The 25,359-nt window shown below is 42.2% G+C and overlaps 1 protein-coding gene across 6 annotated transcripts in view; it reads left to right on the forward strand.

The window, feature by feature from the left end:
• The window catches only part of abr (ABR activator of RhoGEF and GTPase), a 124,052-nt gene that overhangs the window by 58,920 nt on the left and 39,773 nt on the right, over positions 1-25,359 (forward strand). For 5 of the 6 annotated variants that reach the window (XM_040049838.1, XM_040049840.1, XM_040049841.1 and 2 more), the window contains 11 exons: positions 1,300-1,485; positions 7,659-7,766; positions 9,002-9,062; positions 13,802-13,854; positions 14,493-14,633; positions 14,937-15,058; positions 17,827-17,995; positions 20,427-20,546; positions 20,856-20,931; positions 21,040-21,144; positions 23,674-23,748. In XM_040049838.1, coding sequence (XP_039905772.1) covers positions 1,300-1,485; positions 7,659-7,766; positions 9,002-9,062; positions 13,802-13,854; positions 14,493-14,633; positions 14,937-15,058; positions 17,827-17,995; positions 20,427-20,546; positions 20,856-20,931; positions 21,040-21,144; positions 23,674-23,748 — 1,216 coding nt within the window. Of the gene's footprint in view, positions 1-1,299; positions 1,486-7,658; positions 7,767-9,001; positions 9,063-9,130; positions 9,415-13,801; positions 13,855-14,492; positions 14,634-14,936; positions 15,059-17,826; positions 17,996-20,426; positions 20,547-20,855; positions 20,932-21,039; positions 21,145-23,673; positions 23,749-25,359 lie in introns of those variants that run through there. The other variant, XM_040049843.1, reaches the window with a different exon arrangement.

A 25,359-nucleotide genomic window follows, 5' to 3' on the forward strand; every position in this document is an offset into this window, starting at 1 on the left:
CAACACAACGACTCATCTCGCAGATCCACCAATAAAAAGTTTGTTCCTCTCCTCCTCCACTTCCTCAGTCATTCAGAGGCGGTCTGAAACAGGCACTGGGGCCGTTTGTTTTTATGTCTTTTTTTCCCATGTCTTTCAGCAGAATAATACACTTGCTCCAAACAGAATAGTCACACCTTACTCTCTGGCTGCATCCCTGGAAACCTGGTGTTTCAAAATACTGGATTCTTTCAACATCAGACAGCTTAATAAGCTGGTCCGATCCCCCCTGCTGCCAGGTTTCATACACTGGGTCTTCACATTCTGGGCCTAAGAGAGAGAAATGTTTCTTTATCTGGAAATGTATCATAATCATATTCCACGTCTCCAGAGTATTTGAAACAATAACATTATTCTGAACTTCTTGACTGGATTTTTTTTTTTTACTCTAAGAATATTTTGTAGAGTTTGTAAATGTAATGATTTTATTTATTTGTTTGTTTTTGTAAGACAACCAAGTAACAAGACGATCCCAATCAATGTGGATGATTATGGTGATAAATTTGGAACAGTCTAGGAAGTAATTATCTTCCTGTACTGTGTTGGTTCATTTACACTTACTGGGAAGTAGATCACAAGAGAGTCTCTCTTTCCTATTTTCTTGATATAAACATGGGTTCATTAAAAATGTTTAAACATCACCTCAGCTGCTCCAGCTGATTTGATATATGATGACTATTATTTTCCACCAAGGAGATGAAATTTAGGACCACTAGTCTCCAAATACTTTCTGGTTAAATCTAATGAGGAATTTTCAGCCGACTGCTTTTGCCGTCTTACATAGACTAGGACAGACATATTGATTGTCGGTGCTTTTAAAAATAATCCAACCTGTCTCATGTGCCTTCAATACAGTAGGAGGGTGACTCATGATTAGCCCTAGAGAGCTGACGTAAAAAGCCTTTCTGTTTGCACTGTAATTCAGAGCCATCGTCCCCACGCACGCCCAACATGACCAGTCTACACATCACTGTGATTAACTGAGTTGGCCTGCAATCTGCCCGAGTACAAACAACACAAAGGAGAAGACTGTCACCCAGATGAAAAGAGGCTCAGATTACATACTTATCACAGAGTGACGCATTTAGACGTTCCCTTTCTGGCACTGGTCCTAATAGGTCCTTTTTGTTGGCCCGATCAGATGTTAGGGATGATTTTTAACACATTTTCTGTGTTCATCAATCTCATACTTTATATATGACTAATTTAGGCTAGAGTTTTGGCAGCCCCCCTTAGTACCTGAGTCTCCTGTCTCTCCAGCCCATGCGACCCCTGAAAGCAACAGCCACGACCTCTCAGCCTGTCCTGACCATCCAGCAGGTAGAGACCATCTTCTACAAAATCCAGGACATCTTCGAGATCCACAAAGAGTTCTACGACGCCCTCCTACCCAGCATCCAGCAGTGGGACGAGAAGGTCACCGTGGGACATTTGTTCCAGAAGCTGGTGAGTCTGATGTGGGTGACACAAATGACAGTGTGCGGATCTTTTATTTCGCTCTCCGTCATTTGCAGGGTACATGTAAATGGCTGTTAAACGGAGAATTGTCAGGCTTCTCACTGTTTGTACTTTGTGAATCACTTGTCTGAATTAGACTCAGTGTGCGTAAGTGACTGACGCGTGCCCCCGCGACTGTGGCCTGGGCACATTAGCAGAAAAGTTGCAGCTTCTGAATTATCACGCTGTCATACTTGCAGTGGATTAAACAGGTGCTTTCAGTACATAATGGAACAGCGGCACTGTAACGTGCATGTAAATGTGCCTGTGTGTGGAATTAGACGGTTTCCAGGCCTCGGCTCGTCACTAATTGGGTTAGAGCGGTGTAATGTCAGATTTGCAGTGGATAATGTGATTTGAAGAGACACATAACGCCGCGTATGTACGTATGCTGGACAATGTTTTCTTGGTGGAATAAAATTAATCTGTATATAAGGTGTGAAAAGGCTGAGGCACCCGTCAGTAATTATTTAGTTGGGTGGACCAGTTTTAATGTTTTGGGAACACAAGCTGTGGAGTGGCTGGTATCATTGAAATATACACCTGCACAGTTTGTACCGATCCTTCATTGTGAGTGTACCCACTGTGGGCAGACAGGTGGTAACACTGTGGTTTGTAATTTTCCTTGACTGGAAACTCTGCGAGAGCACCAACTGTCTTTAGAAAAGCGGGAGCAGAAAGCTTTAAGTTTATTTTAGCTGCTGGTAACAACAGGGCTTTGCTCTAACGCTGGGAGCCTTGGACACAAGAAGTCAACAAAACCAAGTATATACTGGATCCTGTTACAGTAATACAGCCTCATTTTAGACTGCGATCAGTCATTACGTATCAGAGGTCAAGTTTTCTGAAAATCTATTGAAAACAAAGATGTGACATAAGGTTTTAAAAGTGGTACCATGGATGCAGCTGCTAAAAATCTTGGTCAAGTTTGAATCCCGGTGACCTTAATCTTAATGTCAGAGGTCAACTTTTCAGAAAATCACCTAGGATTTTTAAATTTATACCATCGGTGCATCTACTAGAAAGAGGTTAATTCATTAAGATCCGATGTGTGATTTAAGAGTTCCTTTAACGTTCTTGATCAGTGTATATATATGCGTTTATCACACTGTTGAATGTATGTGTTCACATACCAGCCCCTTTGGTTTCACACCACAGAAGTGAGAACTTCGTTTTCCTTATGTTTTCATGGTGTCATTTTGAGGAACCTGGTAAGGTCATTCTAATTAAAAACACAGCTCTTTAGGGAGTAGATCTCATTTTCAGTTTTGGTTTTCAGGTACTTTTGGATGTAAGCAACTGTTATTCACCATGACTTAGTCAGACGTGTGAAACAGACGTTTGTTTGTGATGAAGAAAATGTTAAATAGACTTTCAGAGTTTTTACTTCGCCCATGTATAGGACATTTTTAAAGCTTGGATATTAATAATAATATTTCATTAACAGCTTGATGTTTATCTTTATGATTAAAACATTTGATGAAGCACTTTAATTAATAAGAGGAAATGATGAATATTCAGACATGAAAGTATGTTGGTGTTAGTGAAAGATTTAACAGGAGAGAAAATGAGCACAGTTTTGATACAGTTTAAACTCCTATGAGTTTAAGTACTTCTATTCAACAGACCCCTCCTCACTGTGGACGGCCAGCGCTAAGCGGCACCTATTAGTGTAGTCATCAGCTCCCATCTGTGGTGTGTATTTGTGCGTACATGAATATGTCGTGTTTCAGCAAAACATTAGTCAGAGTGGCTGTGTGAGAGTGCAGATGGCAGTTTAATTAGCTGGTCTGCTCCCTGCTGCTCCTCGTCAGCAGTGTGGGTGCCACTGGAGCAACAAGGACAGGCAGGGTTACAGAAAACAGGCCGAGACGGGGATAAAGACCTGCTACAGGTCCAAGTTTGTTTTTCACTTTTCTCAGATGAGAGAAAGGCTTAGCTATAGCCTGTGTCTGCAAGGGATGCATTTGTCTGAGCGAATTATTAAAGTCCTAGTCGCTCTAGAGCAGTGGTTCTTAACCTTGTTGGAGGTACTGAACCCCACCAGCTTCATATGCGCATTCACTGAACCCCTCTTTAGTGAACAATAAAATGTGATTTTTTTTTACTGGTGCACAAAATGAGCCATGCATGTCATGGCGGAGGCTCTGCCGAACCCCTGAGACCGACTCACCGAACCCCTAGGGTTCGATCGAACCCAGGTTAAGAACCACTGCTCTAGAGGCACAAAGTAGGAGAGGTTCAATTTAGTGTGGATGTGGTGCTGATAAAAACAGTACCACAACTCCATCTTTTACACAGTAGTCACTATTAACTATGTATAGTGCAGCCACATAATAATGTTTTTAATCATATATTTGCTGATGGATTTTAGTAGCTGGTTATTTTCACAGCAACTGAAGCTTACTCAAATTCGGCACAGGCATTAAGTATTGCAGCCAGGCTCAGTTGTAATAGCTTTAGAGAATTTAAATTAAGCCTAATCGAAATTTGAGCAAACCTGAAAAAATACTAGCAAAGCTAGTTTCCCCATTATGTTGGGCGTTCACCCTCGTGTTTAACACCTCAGACAATATCAAAGATGTACCTGTCTAACATGGTTTCACCCGATGTTTTTAAAGTCCCAATTTGTAAAACCCCAAGTTAGTGTTTCTGCCATCACTTTCTTGGCTGCAAAAAAACTGGGTGTAACAAAGTGCAAGTTTAACTGTGAAACCACATGCTAATGACGCGTGATTGATAACTCGTTAGCCAATGAGCGTGCGTTTTCATACCACAAGTATTTTTCTATTTTAAAACATGGTACGACCAAGATTTTCAATTCAGACTTGAGTTATTTATCATATTTATTACTTATAATATTACTTGATGGTGTATTTCTTTCTTTCAGCATGACTTAAAATGAGTGACTGAGTCCTTAAATTCACCAGAAAATTTACAGATATCAAGACAGAAATATGTTTTGCTATAGATTTCTATGGGACCAGAAATCTTTTTTTTTTTTTTTTTTTTTTTTCAACCATAGATATCACCATGCGATATCCTCAGATAGAAAACAAGTCTAAGATAATTTTGGATTTACTTAATTCTTCTGACCAGGAAGCTACATGCAAGTTTTATACTGCCTGTTGCTAGCATGCTAATTGAGAGTTATGAATGTAACTAAGGTTTTGTGAATTTTGGATGAACGTCTCTTGCGGTCAGGAATAATAGAATAAAACTATGAAGGCAAACGTGGTAAACACTAGAACAGCTTTAGATCAGGCAGATAAGCATTTTACCATTGTCAGTAGTAGATTTTAGCATGCTAACACTCTATCATCTTGTAGAGTAGTAGCATTAGCATACTATTAGCATTAAGTATACCTTCATAGGTTTTTTTTTCTTGTCCTTAGACTTATTTCTACATTATTATAATTTATTTAGGAAAGAATAGTAAGAAGAGGGTAATACAGTGTTGGCTACCTTAAAGAAAGTAGATAAAACTTATACAATTGCTGGATAATTAGAATTTTTTACGTGAGGTTTGAATATGAGACAAACACTGATTTCTAGGGGAAAATGTCTATTCCCCAACTGGTTGTTAGTGCTTTGTGGAGGTTATTTGCTCTCCATGGGTGAAATCTGTTAGAAAGAAGATGCCGTACCAAAAACTTCCAAGTAATTGCTTTGGTTGTAAGCAGTTCCCTTTAGTTTTTCATGTCTGTCTGCAAATACTTGCTAACTTCTAGCCGAGCAGTAGTGAAATGTGAAGAAATGCCTCAGCGCCGTAGCCAACATGTTTCAAAAGGTGCAACTTTTATTTTGGAGGAAAACTTTCTCCATCATGGCTCAAGAGTTGGCAGTTCGTCTTGTAATCGAAAGGTTGCTGGTTCGAGCCCGGCTCGGACAGTGTCGGTCGTTGTGTCCTTGGGCAAGACAGATCACCTACCGCCTACTGGTGATGGCCAGAGGGGCTGATGGCGCGATATGGCAGCCTCGCTTCTGTCAGTCTGCCCTCAGGGCAGCTGTGGCTACAACTGTACCTGCTTTCACCAGTGTGTGAATGTGAGAGTGAATGAATAGTGGAATTGTAAAGCGCTTTGAGGGTCTCGAAAAGCGCTCTATAAATGCAATCCATTATTATTATTATTATTATTATTATTATTATTATTTCCAGTTTGCGTCACTTTTCACAGTTTTATTGCAGCTCAGAGAGTAGCTGGACAGTATTTGAGGACAAGTCCAATCAAACTATGAACCCAGTGACCAAAGCAGTCACTTTAATTAAGAAAAAGGTGGTCGACTGGGGGGGTCATTGGCTGGTTGACTTTAGGACTTTAGACCAGTCATTTCCCCAGCGACTACATCGGCCTCTAGCAAGTGCTCACAACTGGTTGGGGAATACCCATTTCTAGGCCTGTGTGGCTGGTGCCTTATTCACATGATTCTACAGTGTCACCACGATTGTCACAAAATGGCAGCCAACTTAATGCCATGTGGTTTGTGGTCACGTGTTAGCAAAACCTCAAAAGTGGTTGCACCATTTTAGTGTGAGTGTTGTGGCTGACTTGATGGTACTCTGCACACACCTGTGCACAACTGTCTGAAGAAGGAAGATTTTATCTTGGCGATAGAGGAAACTGTGGGCCACTGTAGAAAACGGAGGACGTTGCACATATTGATGGACAATCTAATTGTGGAGTTGGGATTTTTAAACATAAAGAAAAAAGGTCTGCAAGCAGTGTGCTCGTATTTGGCATTGTTTGGAAAAGAACAAGACATATTGTTTGGTTACTGATGTCATATAATATTAAAGTTTTCATTCACTACATATGGTTCTTTTGCTGCTGTTGATCTTTGTTGCTTATAGCTGATCACTTGCTGTGCTTTAAAAGAGTGGCGAGTGCTCTGAAAACATTCACTACAGTGTTTAGTTGAGGGTTCGTGTTGCTCTCAAAGCTGCATGCAATTTTTAAAAAAGGCACCTCTAAGCTGGCAAACGTGTCCATGTGGGTTTAAATAGTCCGTAGGCTCTTCTACCAGCTGAAAAGTCTCTCTCCTGTGTTTCTTCATGTTCTACTTCCCACGTTCACTTTCAAACACGACCTGTTGTTTTCTGTCCTGCCACTTTGACCTGTGATTTTTGTTTTCTAAAGCGTGGGCGTTTTGTCTGGACTGTGACTGACACCGCTTTCATACTGAACTCATGAAATCTCATAACGTCATTCTGCTTGGTTTGTTCTTTCCAGCCAAGCTGCCAAATCTCCATCTTTGGAAATTCAGCTATGACACACCGTGGTTTCTCTTTTCCATCCACAGTTTTGGTTTGACATAAAATAGGCTCCAGTTATAAATAGACGATCCACGCGTGGTGACATTTGTTTCACTCATCTGTAGTCAGTGTCACACATTACGTGGTTTGACGGTTTTGTCACATCACATATTTGTGTCCTGATGTTTCCCTCCATCGATTGTTGCTATAACATGTTTCAAATGCCGCATGAGGCCGCACACTTCCCTCACGTCTTTGCTTTTGAGCCCAACTTTCTACTTCTCACTCCGAAGGGAAGAGGAAGGAGAGGAAATGAAAATAAGAGGACATGGAGTTTAAGGACAAAAGTCTTACTCATGCACTCTATTCAGCTGAATCCAATCTCATTGCTTTAATAGGATGCAGTCAGCTCTTCAGCCTAGGCATTCAAGCATAGCTGTAGCAGGATGCATATTCATGCACTGCTGGTCTGCAGCTTGTGTTACAATGCACATACAGTGCTGCAGAGAGGGGCTGTTAATGAAAGAGAAGAGGATAGAGAGGGAGAGGGACTCAATCAGGAGGGACTGCAAAGCGCTGCTAGTGAAGTGGCTTTATGGGAATGTGATCAGACTCTGTGTGTTGACTCAATGAATTTAAATTGAATTGGAAGTGATCAGTTAAGGTGAATGCAAAGTAGGGCTTGCTGAATTTTATTTTAGTTGCCATCAGTGCAATGACATACTTATGTTGAGTTCCCGAGTCTCCGGAGTTCATTTAACAATTTGAATAAAATGAGAGAAGACTAAATGCCATCATCGTTGTCTTAGTTTGCCTCACACCTTCTCGTTGTTGTTTCCTGAACGTCTTTGCTTCTGCTTTCCTTCAGGCCAGCCAGCTGGGCGTGTACAAGGCCTTTGTGGACAACTACAAGGTGGCGCTGGAGACGGCAGAGAAATGCAGCCAAGCCAACAGCCAGTTCCAGAAGATATCTGAGGTGAGTTCAGCCTCCATGATTTTAAACAACGTGTAACAAGAGAACTTTTAAATAGCAAACATGTCATTTTGTTGCTATGTACTGCATTTTAACATCAGCATATCAAACTTGGCGCAGTAATAATACGGATCCATCAAACCTCCCCTTCACTGGTCTCAAGGGTCTTAAGCCATTATATGAATTCTCTTCAGTGAAGAGAACAGGAGAACAAATAGATGACGACACAAACCAGGCGAGTCGAAACGTCCTCTTTTTGGCAGGAAACAGCAGTGTTTATGGGAAATGTGGTCTTATTTTGAGGAACCGTTGTTGAAAACACAGTTAAGAGGTATTTGTGTTCAAATGTGCTTGGGACAGCACTTAGCCAGCAAGCGTATTAGGTAACAGAACGATGAGAGGTTACATTCACAGAAAAAACATCCAGGCTAGTCTGAGTTTACTGTACGGTACGACTACACGCACTTGAAGCGCAGAGAATATTTTGAGCGTTCAGAACAAAAGAGTATGTGTATTTGGGGATTGCTGGGAAGGTGTCAGTGATGTTAATTAGCTGAAAATGTTTGTGGCAGAAGTGACTGATAGTAACACAACCTCTCATGCCCCTTGTTTACATGCTAGCTTTTCACGCCTTAGGTCAACACAGGATATAGTTATAGATTGTTCCTTATTGTTAGGTGTGTTCAACAAAGATCGAGAGGCAAAGACATTACAGTAAAGGAAAGTGCTTATAGAATCTAACTATGATTATCCATCTTCATCATCCTTTAAGGAGCATGGGCATCTTTCATTTTTAAGCATCAGACTTTCCACTCCCTGTTATCTTATACACCAGCAAAGGGTACATCTTTCACCATCTTACGATGCTGTGACTGCAGCCATTCCCCAAATCTCTGTGAATGGTACTCATAGCCAATGATCAAATCTTTGATCAGTGGTCATTTGCCTATTAATGATCAAGAAACGGACCTTTTCAGTCATTATACAAATGTACCGTTCCTCCTGTCCAGATGAGTCAAATCAGCTTTTTGGGACCTGCCGTAGAGGTTTGTTGGTGGTATTATTTACTTAATGGGAAACTTGTGAAAGTTCCCGTGCCCAGTCTTTTTCAGCTGTCTCAGTTGGATGCACTGATCCTGTACTTCCATTAGTTCAGCCTCAGCCAAGCAAGTGCAGCACAATCCTGTGAGTGTGCACAATTAATTAAATTGATTATTCCACTCTTTTATTTCTTTCAGAACCTCAAAGTAAAAGGTCCTAAAGACTCCAAAGACTGTACAACAACTAGTTCAATGGAGGGTAAGTTGGTGTTTGCTTGTATCTCTATGCGTGTGTGTGTGTGTGTGTGTGTGTGTGTGTGTGTGTGTGTGTGTGTGTGTGTCTGTGTGTGTGTCTGTGTGTCTGTCTAGGCTGGATTGCTGTTTTAAGATTCCAGCCCTGCCTCTTCTTCTTGTGTATGCAGTGGTGAGCTCTGGGAGGCAAACTGGTGCATGTGTGAGTCTGCTCTCTCTCTCGCGCTCTCTCTCTCTCCCTCTCCCTCTCTCTCTGTGCCTGAGAAAGGAGGCAGTGAGCAGGAGTGTAGAGTGAGGAGAGGAGAAGAGGGATATGGAGGTGCTTCTGGTCCTCAGACTGTGTTGTAACTGCACATACGGTAACGACTGCATGTTATGAGCTTCCCGCTTTTTGACATCGGGTATCTGTTAGGACATCTACAGCTTTTACGGCGCTTATGATAGACTGTGTGGAGGCAGTTATTAATTAGCTGTCAGACTGACGTTTGGACTTTTGTGCTCATGCTTGCTGAGGAATTTTGCTTTTTCTGAACATTTGCATGCCTGTGATGAGCTTTTTGAGTGATGAGCCTCTGGAGTGTGGTGTTCACTCAGTCATATACGACTGTCTTTCGATCATATAGAACATACATTTTGAAGATGCTCTCTATTGTATCTGTCTGTTTACAAGCTGGGCACGTTTAGTCTGTATAAGGACTGCTGGCCCCAGGCTGCTCCTCGTACAGAATACTTATCTCAAGAGGATCGGAACAAGTGTGTGTGTGCGCGTGTGTGTGTGTGTGTGTGTGAGAGAGAGAGGTTGTCTGTCGCGGTACGTGCCTGTACTCTGCTGGCGCCTTGGTAACTTCGGCCGTTTTGGGGATTGCGTCCAGTTTGGTGGGTAGAGCTGTAGACAGTCATTAGCAGATAAGATGAGTAGACTGTGCGACTCTGTCGGGCTGAGAGTGGCTGGGTGAGTGTTCATTGTTCAGATTTCAGTGGCATGTACCTGTGAAGTGTCTGTTAATTTATGCATTGCAGATGAGGAACAATCAACCTGTCCCAGTTGTTTTATTCTTTCTTTTCTCATCATTCCTGTTTTAGATGATTTTAAAATGACGTCTTTGGTTTGCTGTAGTTTCACATGGCTGCTATGTGTCATGAAACTAGTCTCATATGCCCTTAACAATCAGGGTGTGTCAATACCCAAGGCACTTCCTTTGATTGCTGTTTATATTACAGTACATTAATTACCTGGTGGGTCAGCCGAGGGGTTTCGCTACCTTAACTTTGCAACAAATGCCTCCTCTATCTACTCTCTTTGTTTCTTTTATTATTTTCCCCTTGTTTCTTTTCTCTGCTCGATCAGCTTTTTTTTTTATAACTTTCCAAAGTATTTAACAGGATCTCAGCTACAGTAAATGGCTGATAGGTTGATAGAAACACAAATACCTGCTCAAACAAGAATCTGATATATTTTAAATGTAAATGGGGACTCATGTCCTACACCATGACCATTTTCTCACTTTCTCCTAATCCTTCTTTATTTCCTTCTGTGTTATCAGTTCTGTCCTGTCCTTCTCACCCTCCTTCACAGGCTTATGGCTGGCATTGGTAGCTGAGAGTTTTGCCAAAATACTGAGGCCTGAAACCTGGCAGTCCTAACTGAGGACTAAAAGTCCTGTCAAACACTTCGCCCACATGGTCAAGCACCTCGTTAGCAAAGATTAACTATTTGTCCATCAGCCAAGTCATCAAGGCGACCTTGGAAAAACGACCAGTCAGGCACGCCTCACTGGGACAGGACATCGACTTCCAATAATCCCCCCCTCTCTATCTGATTCTCACTCTCTCTTTGTGTCTTCATCCTTCCTCATCCTGACTTTTGACTAGACTTTTAACTCGTCCTTGTCTGTAAAATACATCCAAGTCAGATACTCCACATGATGACAAAGTGATGATGCTTAATCCTGCGTTCGGAGAGAACTTGAGTAGATTTCTGTCTACATTAGCATTCAGGTGGCAATCCTTAATCTGTCTTTGTATTCAGGAGAGTATCTTCATTATTCAAATCTCTTGTATATAATTATTATGTTTGCATGGTTGAAAAACTAGAGGAAAACGAGACGAGAAAAAGAAAGAAGTAAAGTTTGAGATCTCTGAGCTTCCTTGGTAGGTTCATCCTTAATAGTCTTGGACCTATCTTACATAGTATTGCAAATAGACTTGACTTGACTCTAAAGCAGTAAAATGTGATCTTGAGTTTAAAACAGCCTTTGATTGAAACTTGTAATGTAAAAAAAATTCTGGTTGCATGCTTTGCCGATGGCTTTGATGACTTTTTATTTAACCCCAAAATAATCAAAATGTGTCTAATTTTTCATAGTTTCCTGATAAATGAGTATTAATCATTGATCAACTGTGATATTTAAATGCGCAGTACTGGTATATGACGAATACTGTACAGTCTGAATATTATTGGTTCAGACCGACTCGGATTGATTGCAACGTCTGTCCGTGTTTATAAATTAGATCAGTTACCTGCAAACCTTTGCTAATCTGTGTGAAAGTGACTGCAGTCGAATTGCAACAATTGTTGGAGACAGGTTGCTTCCCACCATGTGACCTGTGCAGTCGCCCTGTGATCCATGGAGTTTGACGGTGTCCCCTGTTTTAGCTCCAGCTATACTTTGCGTTTTGCGGTTATTCGGAACATGCTACACTGCATGTTAGCATGCTAGCATTAGCTTTTAGCTCAGATATCGTTTTGTCGTGCGACACAACATATGGCACAAAAAATACAGCAGCTTACTTACACAAACTGTACAAAACCTGGCACTTGTGCTTAAGTACTTATACTCAAGTCATCCTGAAGTCATCTAATCCTCCCTGCATTGAAATGAATACAGAACTGCCAACATACCGCACACACAGACACACACACAACAACTTAGATATTCACTGCCCTTGCAGTCAATACAGACTCTGTAGTAAATCCTCCTGGAGGTATCAGTATTGGTTCACTGATCCATGACCCTCAGTGGAGGCGGCATTAATGACCAAACGTTGGAGAAACTTCAAAGAGCAACTGCAAGTCCCTCTCAAAGTCCCTCTATACACTTCATGTGGGCCAGTGTATATTTTAAAAGCAGAGGGTGTGCGTAGAGCGTTAATATGACGTGTTTCATCAGTAGATCTGATAATAGTCACTGTAGGTTTCTGCTCTCGTGCTAATTTCGTAAGTCGCAGGCAGAGGTGTGGCGGAAAGACTAAATACTTAAAAGCATCCGAGTGACAGAACAACGCTGTACATATAAAGAGAGCGTTATTGAATGCTTTAAATAGAGAAAGTTTAAAATTCAAATAGAAGTGTAGCTTTGGCTGTAGATCTCTCTGTGGGAGCAGAGCACAGTCGGTGTGGGGCAAGCTTGCCTGCATACAGAAGACACATCAGTCCTCTCTGTTTCACTGGGCCAGCTTTCCTTCTTCACTTTAGAAATAAGCTGCTTTAACTCTGTTTTCACTTGAATAAATGGAGGTTAGCATGATCAATAAGTGGAACTTTTTCAGATAATTTCACAATGTTTATGACCTTGTGGGAATTTTTTTTAATTGCATTCGCTCAGTTTCTAGATCATGAGCAGAGGGCTGTTACTGTGCTTTATCGAATGTGTAGTGTGATATTATATTTGCTATTTTGAGACCTTGAGGTAATTTAGGCGTTTCCTTACATGACTTGTTTGCTTCTTCTTTGTCTCCTCTTAGAGGTTCTCATGTCTGCCATCTTTCCTCCTGCGTATCTCCTCACTGTGATTTGTTTTTCTTTTATTTCTCTCCATCCTTCACTCTGCCCTGTCTGTGGGAGTGTGTCACAGAGAGCTGTCATGTATGTCGGCTGCTGCTGTTCACACCACCTTAGCAGCAAAGCCTTCCCCAGGGAATCTAGCCAAGTGCGGTGATACAGGCTTAAACTCTGACTGAGAGGCACTGAGGGTGGCATGTTATGGCCTGTATTTATATAGTGCTTTTCTAGTCCCTAAGGACCCCAAAGCGCTTCACACTACATTCAGTCATCCACCCATTCACACACACATTCACACACTGGCGATGGCAAGCTACATTGTAGCCACAGCTGCCCTGGGGCGCACTGACAGAGGCGAGGCTGCCGGACACTGGCGCCACCGGGCCCTCTGACCACCACCAGTAGGCAAACACGGGGTTAGTATCTTGCCCAAGGATATTTGGCATGCAGCCAGGAGGCAGCCTGGGATCGAACCACCGACCTTCTGATTAGTGGCTGATCTGCTCTGCCACCTGAGCTACAGCCACCCCCATGTTGGCAGGAGGCAGTCTTATTGCACTTTTTATAGATGCATCCGTCTGCATGTGTTGTTTGTGTTTGCTTTTATGTCCATGTCTGAATATGTACAGCTGTTAAACTGATGAACAACAGTAGCACAAACCTTTGCTGCCCCCATATTGGAATCAGTGTTTTACTTGACCCCCCCTACAAGGCTATTTATGATCAAGTGTTTTTCTTGCTTCAGCAGTGCTTCAGGCTGGAACCTCGTCGTCATTAGGCTTTAATGTTAACCTAAGAATCATCAGCAGTCAGACTGTAAGAGCTGCGTTTAGCTCAGAGTAACCAAAGTGGACATTTTTGTCCTCGTGTGAGCGGTGAAACTGTGACCTACTGTGTGTGTCTGCATGTATTGATTTGCCTGTAAGCAACACTGACTCAGAGTCCTCCTCTTCTCTCTCCCACAGCTCTCCTTTACAAGCCGATTGACCGTGTTACCAGAAGCACCCTGGTTCTTCATGTGAGTACACAGCTTGCACTTGCATGGCTTTCAAGGATCAGCTGAATCTAAAGCTGTTCTGGCAGAAATGTCTTACTTCTAGTGTTTTAGGGTGGAGAAAAGACTGAGAACTGTGTCAAGATAAAAAACCAAAAAATAATAATTGGAGCAGGTTGCAAACACATCCCTGAGATTAAAAAGACGTGCAAGAATTAAGCCTAAAGCCTGCTTTTTGATGTTTATCGCTGAGTCCTCTCAGTCCAAATCAGCCTACCTCCTTGGAAGAGAAATAATGGTGTAGAAAGTGCCAGCGAAGCAAAGCAGAGATCTCTGGATGTGTCCAGTGTGGTCGCTGTAGTGTAATGCATGATCAGGTTTGCATGAAAGCTGACAGTAAGATGCTCTGTGCATCCAGCATGAGCATGTGTGTCATGTTCTTGTCACGTATGCAAACAAACAGAAGAAAATTGGTTGATGTTAATCTGGGAGGAAAGAAAAAACCGAGACACAAGATTGTTTTAGTGTTTGTAAGGAGTCTGTGTTTGTGCAGCGCGATGACGTTTTGGAAGAGAAGATGAAACTAAATCTGAATCTCTGCTCACAAAGGTCAGTTGCTTTGTGGTAAATACATTTTTAGATGATTGAATGTACTTTCACAGGATTTGCTGAAACACACTCCAAAGGACCACCCGGACTTCCCCCTCCTGCAGGATGCTCTGCGGATTTCTCAGAACTTCCTCTCCTCCATCAATGAGGAGATTGACCCTCGCAGGACTGCTGTTACTACACCCAAGGGCGAGGTCTGTGTGTGTGTTCTTACAACACGTCTTGTCAAGTATAGAGAACTTATGTTCATATCTTTAGAACATTTGTCTTCACTTTTCCTCTCATATGAAATGTTATTAGGTACTTTGAGAAAACTATAATAAATGGTTGCATTGGTTTAAAACTCCAAAAGGAACATTTAAGTTAAAAACAAAGACATGCATGTCTCTGTAAAGCAAACTGTAATATATATGTTAATTTAGTAAGTCAATTTATTAATCCACAATCTCAACGATGTTTCGATTCACAACAACAGTTAACACAGAGTTCTGTTACAGGCCCGTCAGCTGGTGAAGGATGGCTTCCTGGTGGAGGTGTCGGAAAGCTCCAGGAAGCTACGGCACGTCTTCCTCTTCACCGATCTGCTGCTCTGTGCCAAGATGAAAAAGACGGCTGTGGGGTGAGTCCACCTTCATCCCCTGACAGTGTGAAAAGCTGTGAGCGCGATTATCGTTAACGTCACCCCCCTATCCCCCTTCCCATCTGAAAAATGCTAAAATGATGTGCGAAAGCCAGAAAGTGGAACGGGGACGGGGCGTGGATGGTGCGGCACAAGAGTCGCTTATTAATTTTCGGGGCAGAGAAAAATGCAGGGTGACACGGCTCTGTCACAGAGTTTTCTTTTGAAGCAGACTGTAGGTATATTCATTCGAGGCTTAAGCAGCTTTGGGCGGTGATGGCCTCTTTCTTTCATTTGCTTCCTGTCACAGCAACGTACTTTCATTAAATCTTCAAATGTGCACAGATGTAGTGAAGGGAAATAATTCAAAATCACCCAGCCACTGATCTAAAGTTCCAAAACTCTGAGCGAGTCAGCTCAACAACTTCTAAATGATGAGACTCAGTCTGGATAAAACGTGTGCTATTTCAAAAAATTTCCATTGACGAGCACAAGCCTCTAAATGGAGGGCGTCAGCGATGTTTTTACATATGCATTTCACGGTGTCACTTCACTCTGTCCACCTTGCACAGTTTAGGATGTTAAGCTACGTTAAATAAGCTACTTTTTTATAAATTGATAGAAATGCCAGTGTTAACATATACATTTATCTGCTTCATAACAGTGCATTTTATTATTTAGCTTAAGGCTCATGAAGCCTGTTGAACTGGGTTCTGCCTCTTTAAATATCCACGCTTTTTCGTCCTCTCTGTGTTTCTGCCCGTGTGTCGTGCAGTTTTCCTTCCACATCAGCTCGTCAAACCCGGCGTGCAACAGAAAGGATCACTTCGGAAAGACACACTCCCTCTCTGATTCCAGCTGTGGCTAACACAGTGGTGTTTGAAGCGTCAGTAACAAAGAGAAAGACTCGCAGGCATTTTTGTCTGTATTGTTTTGAGCAGTGCAGCAGAGTAGCAGATCTACACGCAGGACAGAGTTATGCTAAATGTATGAATAATAAAAACATTTTAAAAAAGAAGACAAAAGGTGTAAGTAGAAACTGAAGGTGTTGTGTTTCAGGGTGCAAGCTGAGCAGGGGTTAAAGTAAAGAGAGTTGACAGAAAAAGATCGCTCATGTTTGTGTTTGTGTGCGCTGCTGCGTGTCAATCTTTGACACATGTCAGTAGATCGAGGGTCACGCTTACAGCACCGACTCGCCTCCCCTTTGTCTGATTGGTGCCTGCTTTGGTTGACATTCACCGTTTCTCTGTGTCAATTGCAGCCGCCCCTCATTTGGAGGAACACATAGTGTTGCCATAACTACCAAACCTGTAAATGGGGCTATAATATGATCTGGGTTGTTATCTCAGTGTGCTGCCTACAGCCTACGCGCTCACACACAGAACAGAGCAACCATCCAGAAACTCAATCACCTTGACTTTAGTCACTGAGGAGCCCTAATCCCTGCCAAAAGCCGTGATTATCTGCACTCTATTATTTTAGAATGAGTCAGATTTACGATTGCCCGCTGCACGTTCTGCACCTTGGATAATTCATCATTTCTTTATATATGCACCACCTTTGCTGTCTGGCATTAAAGAACCACATGATTTGATATGGTGATTTATTCATTTCCTTCTCAGTCATGTATCAAACCTAGCTCCACCCCCTTTTCTTTGTGTTTCTCTAAGTCTGTGTCAGAGTCTGATTAGAACAGAAACAAATCGGTGGTCTGTAACATAAAAGGACTTCCCGAAAGACCCAAGAGCGCGTAAACAAGAAGGGCTTGATAATGGAGTGGGTGGGTGGGGCAGAAGATCAGGGGACCATAATCTGCAGCGGGAGGATGTAAAATTAATGTACTCCGTTAATGAAGAAATGACAAAGTCCTTCTGGTGGGAGCCGATTGCATCACTGCGAAAGCTTTGAGTGGGAACATGAGACTAAACACGGAGCAAGAGTCCTTTGTTGATATGGCTGAACAAATCTTTGAAGTTCCAGTTAAAGTGCACGCCTGAAAAAAACGAGTGCAGTAAATAAAGTAGATAAACTGTGTTTCGAGTAGCTGCTGCACTGAGATCAGTAAAATCTCATTTGTCATTTTACGCGTGTTCCCTGTTTTGCTCAAGGACATTTTAACATGCAGGCCAGAGAAGCCAGAGTATTGAACCACTCCCAGTCCACAGTGGCTCCACCTTTCAGGTGGTTGTAGTGGTGTAAGTGCAACGTGCAGAGGAGAATATCACAGAAATGAGAACATTAAAACTGAGTTTGATTGCTTGATTTGATTGTTTAAATAAATGCATATAGTTGACAGTAAGTTTTATATGTAGGACGCTGGTAGTGTTAACACATGCTTGTTTAGTATGGATTCATTGTGACATCAAGCTGCTTAAACTAGCCGTCTGATGAAGGTATTATGTCGTCGATGAGTCGACTGTGCAGCACTCAGAAATGTTAATCAAAATCTCATTAGAGACGCTGCACATTAGTGTCCTCAGCCCCTGTGGAAATAATGTTGTGCATTCATCATTTTTATTAATGTGACTTTGAATGAGTGGGCTATAAAGAAATGAGGTCAAATGAGCACACGTTTGAATAGAGAAGTGTAACATTTGTTAGTGTGGCTTCACATTGTAAACCGGTTTGCTTCGGTTTTGTGCGTCCATTCAGTTCAGTCATGATTGAAAAAGAGAAAATATTTATTTTTTTAATATTTTGACTAATTCTGTTTCATCTCTTCCATTTCCATTCTTGCATCCTCCCATCCTCTCTCTGTCTCTCTGCAGTCGCCATCAGCAGTATGAGTGCAAGTGGTACATCCCTCTAGCGGACTTAACTTTCCAAACCCTGGACGACTCGGACACTTGCCCGAGCATCCAGGTCCTGCCAGAGCACGAGATTGAGGAGATGAAGATCAAGATCTCGGTCTTAAAGAATGAGATACAGAAAGAGAAGGTAATCCTTTTTCCTGGCATTTGGAGCCCAATTCAATGTATTCGCGAGGCTTACAATGGCTTATTCGGCCATCTTGGGTTTAATTTTGAGATGATCCAGGATTAAAGAATAAAGGGGCAAATTCAGGGTTTGGAGCCCAGTTCTAGACAGCTTTAGAGTAAGAAAAGTTGCTGGTCCTGTTATGAATAACAGGAGCTTTTTGATGTTCATCTTTAAATTCTAACATATGCATAAAACAAATACATTTGAGGCGAAGAGCCACACAATTAGGAGAACTTGGTTATTTTAAAAGGAGCTTCTTTTAGTTTTAATCATCAGCTGGATTGTTTTTATTTAAGAAATAAAAATAAATAAGAAGTAAATCAGAAGTTCGGTGTCATATCAAAGCTTTGTGACCCTTTACTTCATTTTTTATTATGGCCTACGCAGACTTTACTGAATGAATTGTGACTATTGTGTGAGTGAATACAAGCAGCAAAACAAGTCCAAGTATGAATAATAAACATCCTGAAACTGAGGACAGCTGCCGTTTCCTTGAGTATGAGTGGCAAAAGTGCTGATCCAGATTTAAACTGTGACTTGTGTGTGCCACGGTATGAGTCTGTTTTGTTTAGCACATGCTGAAATGCTCAGTTGTCATTTTGAGGTTGAAATAAAAGATGTTACAAGTACACAGTAATCCACCCCCGCAGCCATAGCTGCGTTTAAAGGCTTCAGGAGCGCAGAGTTCCTGTTATTCCCCTCTCACGGCGTTAAAACTCGCCCACCCGGAGCACAGTGAGTGACCACGGCTGGTATGTGGAGTCGCAGGAGGCGAATGCCGGGAGAGATCGAGCTGATTGTATCCAGGCAGGCTCTGACTCACCGCTTCCTGGTGAGGGTTGGGGCTGTGTATGAATTTGTTTTCCTCCAATAACGTCAAGAAACTGCTCCATGAATTATATATAAAGACTCTCACAGTATGGGGCTTGCTTTAAGCAGCTTATAGACACTTTGCTGGAAAATATGAAAGATTTCAATAAGGCAACGCTGAGTAGTCCTCACTTTAAAGTTCAGTTTGTATGTGGTTAAAAATATAGACGATGGGTGGTTTGATTTTGTCATGACGTACAGAAGAGAAGCAAAAGAAATCCAACTCATTAATAATAGAAATTCTGGTGTTATTGAAAGATCTTCACTTGCACAGTTAATGAATTTTACGTAGCCACCTCCAACCAAACACAACCAGACAGGGTTGGGTCTAAAACCTAAGAGGTCCTACAAGTGTGATCTCTGCAACCGCTTTGCAGATGTAACACAAACCACTAATCAGCTGCAGTTTAATCTTTCACGCCCCGCTTTTCATACGAAGAGGCGACAATAGAAACCTAACCAAAGACAGGCCACTAAATCTCTTGGTTTAAATGAGGAACTAGATTTTACTGCATATGTTTTTCTTCTTTGTGTGTTACTCTCTTGTTCTCTGTAACTGGTGCACTGCCTTATGATTATCATGCTCTGGTTAAATTTAAACTCGACAAACACTGAGGGACAAAAGGGCACCAGCTTCTGACGTCTTCATACGTTCACACCCTGTTTAACCACTAAACTTGTTCAGATTTGCCAATCCGTGTTGTTAGGTAGCCAATACTGGAATATGACACTTTGGAGGTGGAAGTTTGGTGTTACGTCTCTGTGAAACTCCCCGACGGAGACTTGTCTGCGTTGGAGGCTTTTTGTTTTTGTAGGCTAAACATGACTGTGCCGTACAAATAAAGATGTTTTAACTGTCAGTCATGTTGTCATTAAAATAACTTGATGAGATCCATAAAGCTGACTGTACACTCAGTGTGACCGTCTTTTTTTCCATCATGTCAGGCGTCTGCTACATCTGCTTCATTCAGTTTCTTAATGGAAAAATAAAATTCTAGCTGAAGTAGCTCCAGATATTTAGTCTCACAGTAAAACCCAATGTTCAAAGAAATGGATACAAAAGGAAATCAGTCTTATAACTGAGGAGATTGCTGCAAAATCCTCGCACATTGAAATCTGAAATGCCAGAGATGATAAAGAAGAGTACTGACAACGCAACTGGAACCGCACTGAAGCTTTAACACAGGCTGGGTTACATAAGGAACCCAACATCAAGGGCAAGGGCTCTCAAAGTCAGATCATAGCACCCCCCCAATCACCCACCCCCCACCTTGCACCTCGACCCTCATTTTGTAAGTCACACTGAATCTAAAAATATAAGCGTCTTCTGTATGTGTCAAGACCTGAGATGAGTCAGAGGAGAAGTACAAGTGTCACTGTCTCAATCAGGAAAAGATTGTGACTGTTTTGGATGCTGCACAGCAGTGCTCGGTGTTTTACTCTCCTTTACTTCAACGAGTACGTTTCAGCAATCAGTGAGATTCAAACAGTCTCTTTTCCTGTCCGTGTCCTTGTGCAGAAAGCACCGAAGGGTCAGAGCCGCGTGGAGCGTCTCAGGAAGAAGATGAACGAGCAGGAGTCCTGGTTGCTCCTGCACTCCCCCACCATCCCCTTTCGCATCCACAACAAACATGGAAAGGTATTCTGCCCATTCTTAATCTGTTACTGGCTCCATTTGTGTCACTGCACTGTGCAGGTTTCACCACTAGAGGGACACATTTTACTTTCAAAGAGTCTGCTGTTACAGATTTAAAGTTTGAATCCCCCAAAACAGCATCAGAGAATTTCCCATCATTCCGATTGATGTGTGCTAGTGAGGATTTTTTCCAGCTATTTTGGTTGTAATTGCTAACTGTGTGTGCGTGTGTGTGTGTGTGTGTGTGTGTGTGTGTGTGTGTGTGTGTGTGTGTGTGTGTGTGTGTGTGTGTGTGTGTGTGTGTGTGTGTAGAGCTACCTGTTCCTGCTATCCTCTGACTACGAGAGGTCAGAGTGGAGGGAAAGCATTCAGAAACTCCAAAAGAAAGGTACGATTGTGTTCACTTTTCAAACACTGCTCCACAGAAACATAAAGGTTTGACCCCCACCTCCCTATATGATGTTTATGATATTTATTTCCTTTCTTTTTCTTCCAGACCTCCAGTCATGCATGTTAAGTTCTGTAGAGCTCCAAGTATTGACCAGCTCTTGTTTCAAACTCCGAACAGTCCACAACATTCCTGTCACCGGCAACAAAGACGGTAAGAAACACGAGCAGGAACATTTTTGTCTGCCTCTCCCTCTTCCCTCTGCTTTGAATTTAACTTCACACAAAAGTTCCTGTTACACTCTGAGCACTAAAAAACCACATAATAAGTTAGGGGGGCCTTGCAGGAGATAAATTTAGGCTACAATATGTTTCTCATCTAGCTCGGAGCAGTCAGTGCCGCGCAGTGTGTCGGTGGCGTGCTCGCAGCTTCTATATGTTTGTTTTTTCCTCCCGATCTCCTCATTGCAGCCACTCTCAGAGTCTTGGGGTGGGGGTGACATTAAAGCCATCTGCTCCATCTACTCTGATCTGCTCAGATGGCAAGAGGGTCTCTCACACAAAGACAATACACATGCACAGACACAGAGCTCTTACACTGAAAGGCACGCTGTCCTGATGTTTTTGTGTCGTGTTTCCTTTCTGTGCATTAGAATCTCTGTGTTTGATATCCAATAGATTTAAAGTCATTTTCAGATGGATTTTAGTTTTGTATTTTCAAAGTAGTCAGCAGAATGACAAGTGACACTTAAGTGGTAGCATATTTTTTGGTGTGCTTTACCCCACGCCCCCAAACGAGGTGTTTTATTTGAAAGCAACTGAACTTTATGTCTGATTCTCTGTGTTTTTTTTATTTAACATTTAACACGGCATCAGGCTGTCAAAATAACAGATAAGTAAGTCAGACGTGACAGTACATAACACCACACATGGATACACAACATGACATGCAGACAGATTACTGTTAAAAATGCATTTGCACCACTTGACATGGTTTTAATAAGAGAATTAACTGTTTGCTTTCCCTAAACGGGTTCTTCTCACTGCTTTGGTGGACTTTTCCTTACAAGTTATCTTCCTGCTGCTTTCTGTGAGAGCTTACTGAGATTCCTGTGTTTTAAATCAGACTTCAACTCCTGCGTTGTCTTAGACTTTTGACCCGCTCCTCATTACGAAGCTAGAATAAACACACACACACACACACACACACACACCTCCATCCTGACATGTGATGCAGGGAGCACAGCAGGGGTTTAAATGGAGACCAGCTGGTGGAGGAATGTCTCTCATACTTAAGAGGATGGATGACTTAAATACTCACTCTTTCATTTGACTCCATTGAATAATCATCAGTTATCACATATTAGTTCATGGTTTTCCATTGAGCATAATAGATAGAAAGGGCAGTCGGTCTGCTATGATGCTGAACCTATGAACCGACTCTCTGTGAAACTCCCCTGTTAGTTATATAAAACACACACGCACAGTTAACCCCGAGGGCTGACTGCTCTCCTCTCAGCTGCCTACAGTGGAGCTCACAGCGGTTCTGCTGCCCTCCACCCTAGTTTATTTACCAGGAAGCAGCCGGGCTTCACAGGCCTCAACCAAAGCAGGACTGTATCCTCTTCATGTTTCTGTCGGCGGTACAAAGAGGGGTGTATGGGCTGGCCAAAAAAAAAAGGAAAAAAAAAAGAGATCCACCCACGATCTCTATTCGAAGGGCAGCTCAGTTTCGACGGCAGACGTCTGTGCACTGCTAATGTGTGGTCTGATGCCAATCTGACAAAAGGCTGTAATAACGGTTAATTTTCTTTCAGATCCTCCAATAGTTGTTTCCTCAGCCGTTTCCCTGATTTCATTTTATTCTGTTTTTTTCTGAAGTCATGTGAAGTTTAATCTGTCTCTTCTCAAATGTTGATAACTGACTGCTGGAGGGAATGAGAACCAAAAACACTCAAATGAATGATTAAAAACAATAAGAATGTAATCTCCAGTTCGGACCACCCAAGAAAGAATACAAAAACCCACTAGGGTTCCCACTAATCTGCCCCACTGAGCAATTTTAGTTTGAATGGATCTGGATGTGGCAACACACGCTTTAACAGTGAACTTTCAAACTTCACACATATTTGCATGGTTCATTTTACCTCGATGAATACCACTAATTCATGAGCCAACAGAGGGGAAAAGGTGCTCTAAATGGCCACGTGAGCTGACCCGCTTCCAACGAAGGGAAAGAGACTCGTTCACAAAAAGCTGAAAGAGCATGTAGCATTAAAGTACTGCTGTTGGAAACAACAGAAGCAAGTTTAGTGTCAGTGCCAGTAAACGAGTCTGCAACAGATAGAAAATAATACCACAGCTGTCAGTGATAATAAAGACTAATAGCCTGCACACAGGTGCAAAATAGGGTAAGCTCGAGAGAGAGAGAGAGCTAGTATCATCATTAGCATTTAGTGATCAGGCAGTACAGGAACAAAAAAATGTACGAGATGCAGCAGAAATGAAATGAAACCTGCTGGTAGAGCTCATGCTCCATGAGACGAGTTCCTTTTCCTTTGTTTCTTTCTCTCACAGTTTATCTTTTTTCTTTACAATATCATCGCGGAGATAAAGACAGGATGCCGGAGGATCATACATTTTATAGTTTGCAATGACTTCTGATTACTCTGCTGATTTTTGTGCACGGACTCCCGTATGTGCACCCGTGCTGCTCTAACTGCTCTGTGTGCTTGTTTTCCAGATGAGGAGACTCCTGGGCTGTACGGCTTTCTGCATGTGATTGTCCACTCTGCCAAAGGATTTGAGCAGTCAGCCAGTAAGTCTGCCAGAAACAGCTTCTTTTTTTTTTTTTCCTCTAACTGCACTTGTGCGCACACTCCGGCTCAGCATCTGCTTACACATAGCGGCTGCGCATATACTTGTCTGCCAGCAAAACACATGACCCAGTCAATCATCACAGCCGGCACATGCAGTTTCCATCATCACATGGCCAAGATGCAAAGGAAGGAAAAATCAAGAGAGAGAGGGAGAGAATGAGGTTGTCTCAGAGGAAGCGTTGAAGCCAAAGTGGGATTCCTGTGGTTGTTTTCGTTAAGCAGACATCACAAGTGACAAAGATGCTGAAGGCACATTGAAAAGGAGGAGCGTCAAAATCACAAACAGCAGCATTCAGAAGTGGACAGCTGGCAATTGTAATACCACTCGTCTTTGTTCACACACTATGCTATTGCCTTACCTTGCACAAATGTTTCTTTGTATAGCTGTGTGCGTGTGTATGCGTGTGTGTTATCTACCGAGCTTGACGTTGGCTGAACCTCCACAAAGGCTGTTTCAGATGTGTCAGCGGTGGACAGCTGGTGCTCCGGTACACTTCGTGCCCCGTGTTGCTCAAGCACCAGTTCAAATATCGAATATCAGGAGAAGAGACGGAGAGGGAGAAATGATTTCCTCAGTTACCATGACAGCCTTCAGTGCTGGCCCACAAGAATTTCCCAGTTAATGGATTGGAAAGCACTCTCTCCTGAAAGCCTGTTTGATCCTCAATGGAGCGCAGAGAGCTAAAGGCTTTATGGAGTGTGTGTGTGTGTGTGTGGAAGCAACTTTGGTAGTTTCACTGATACAGTTTTGATGTTAGTATCTCCAGTGGAGCGTACAGACCCAGGGTGGGGCATGCAAGCCGTGGAGGCATGGAGGATGTGCTGGACTTGTTTGGGACCGTGGTGTTCATGATGATGATGAGGGAGGTTTACGGGGATGCCGTGAGAGAAGTGCTGACCTTGATGATATATAACACTACTGTTACACAGACAAGTGTTCTAAATGAGGACAAGAGTCGAATTATTAATTATCAGATTTAATTATTGGAGTTAAAGTGAAGCTTCAGCCATCCATAACTTATATCTGATTTCATTCATTCGTACAGGTCCTCTAATGTGTGTTTACACAGGTTTAATGCCTTTTACTTGTGGTAGATAAATGGGTGGGTGGTCACTGTTTATATGTATGTGTGTGTGAGTCACTGAAGTAAATTTAACTACTATACCTGATGATGTATTTCCAGTGGCATGTGTTCATTATTCATATTTCATTTTGTAAGGTTTATTGCTGTGATTTCAGGATTAGGCAATCTCTTCAGTATGGTTATACAAATCTTTTAATACTATATAGGTTAGTTCAAAAGTCTAGTTTTGAACTGCTGTGGGTTCTGAGTCTCCATGTAAACAAAAATGCCTTTAAATGTAGGGACTGTGACTAGTAAAGGGAGGGAGGTGACTGATATGATGGAGAGAAGGAATGAGCCGTTTGGAGGGAGAGGGTGAGATGGAGGCAAATGATTCGCTGTGGTGACCCCTAAAGGAAGCAGTCGAAAAAAGAAGAATGAGGAAAGTGTAGTGTCTGCTATCATACTCTGCCCTGCAAAACAAAA

The sequence above is a fragment of the Simochromis diagramma genome, unplaced genomic scaffold (assembly GCF_900408965.1).
Source record: "Simochromis diagramma unplaced genomic scaffold, fSimDia1.1 OVJJ01000050.1, whole genome shotgun sequence".
Lineage (NCBI taxonomy): Eukaryota > Metazoa > Chordata > Actinopteri > Cichliformes > Cichlidae > Simochromis > Simochromis diagramma.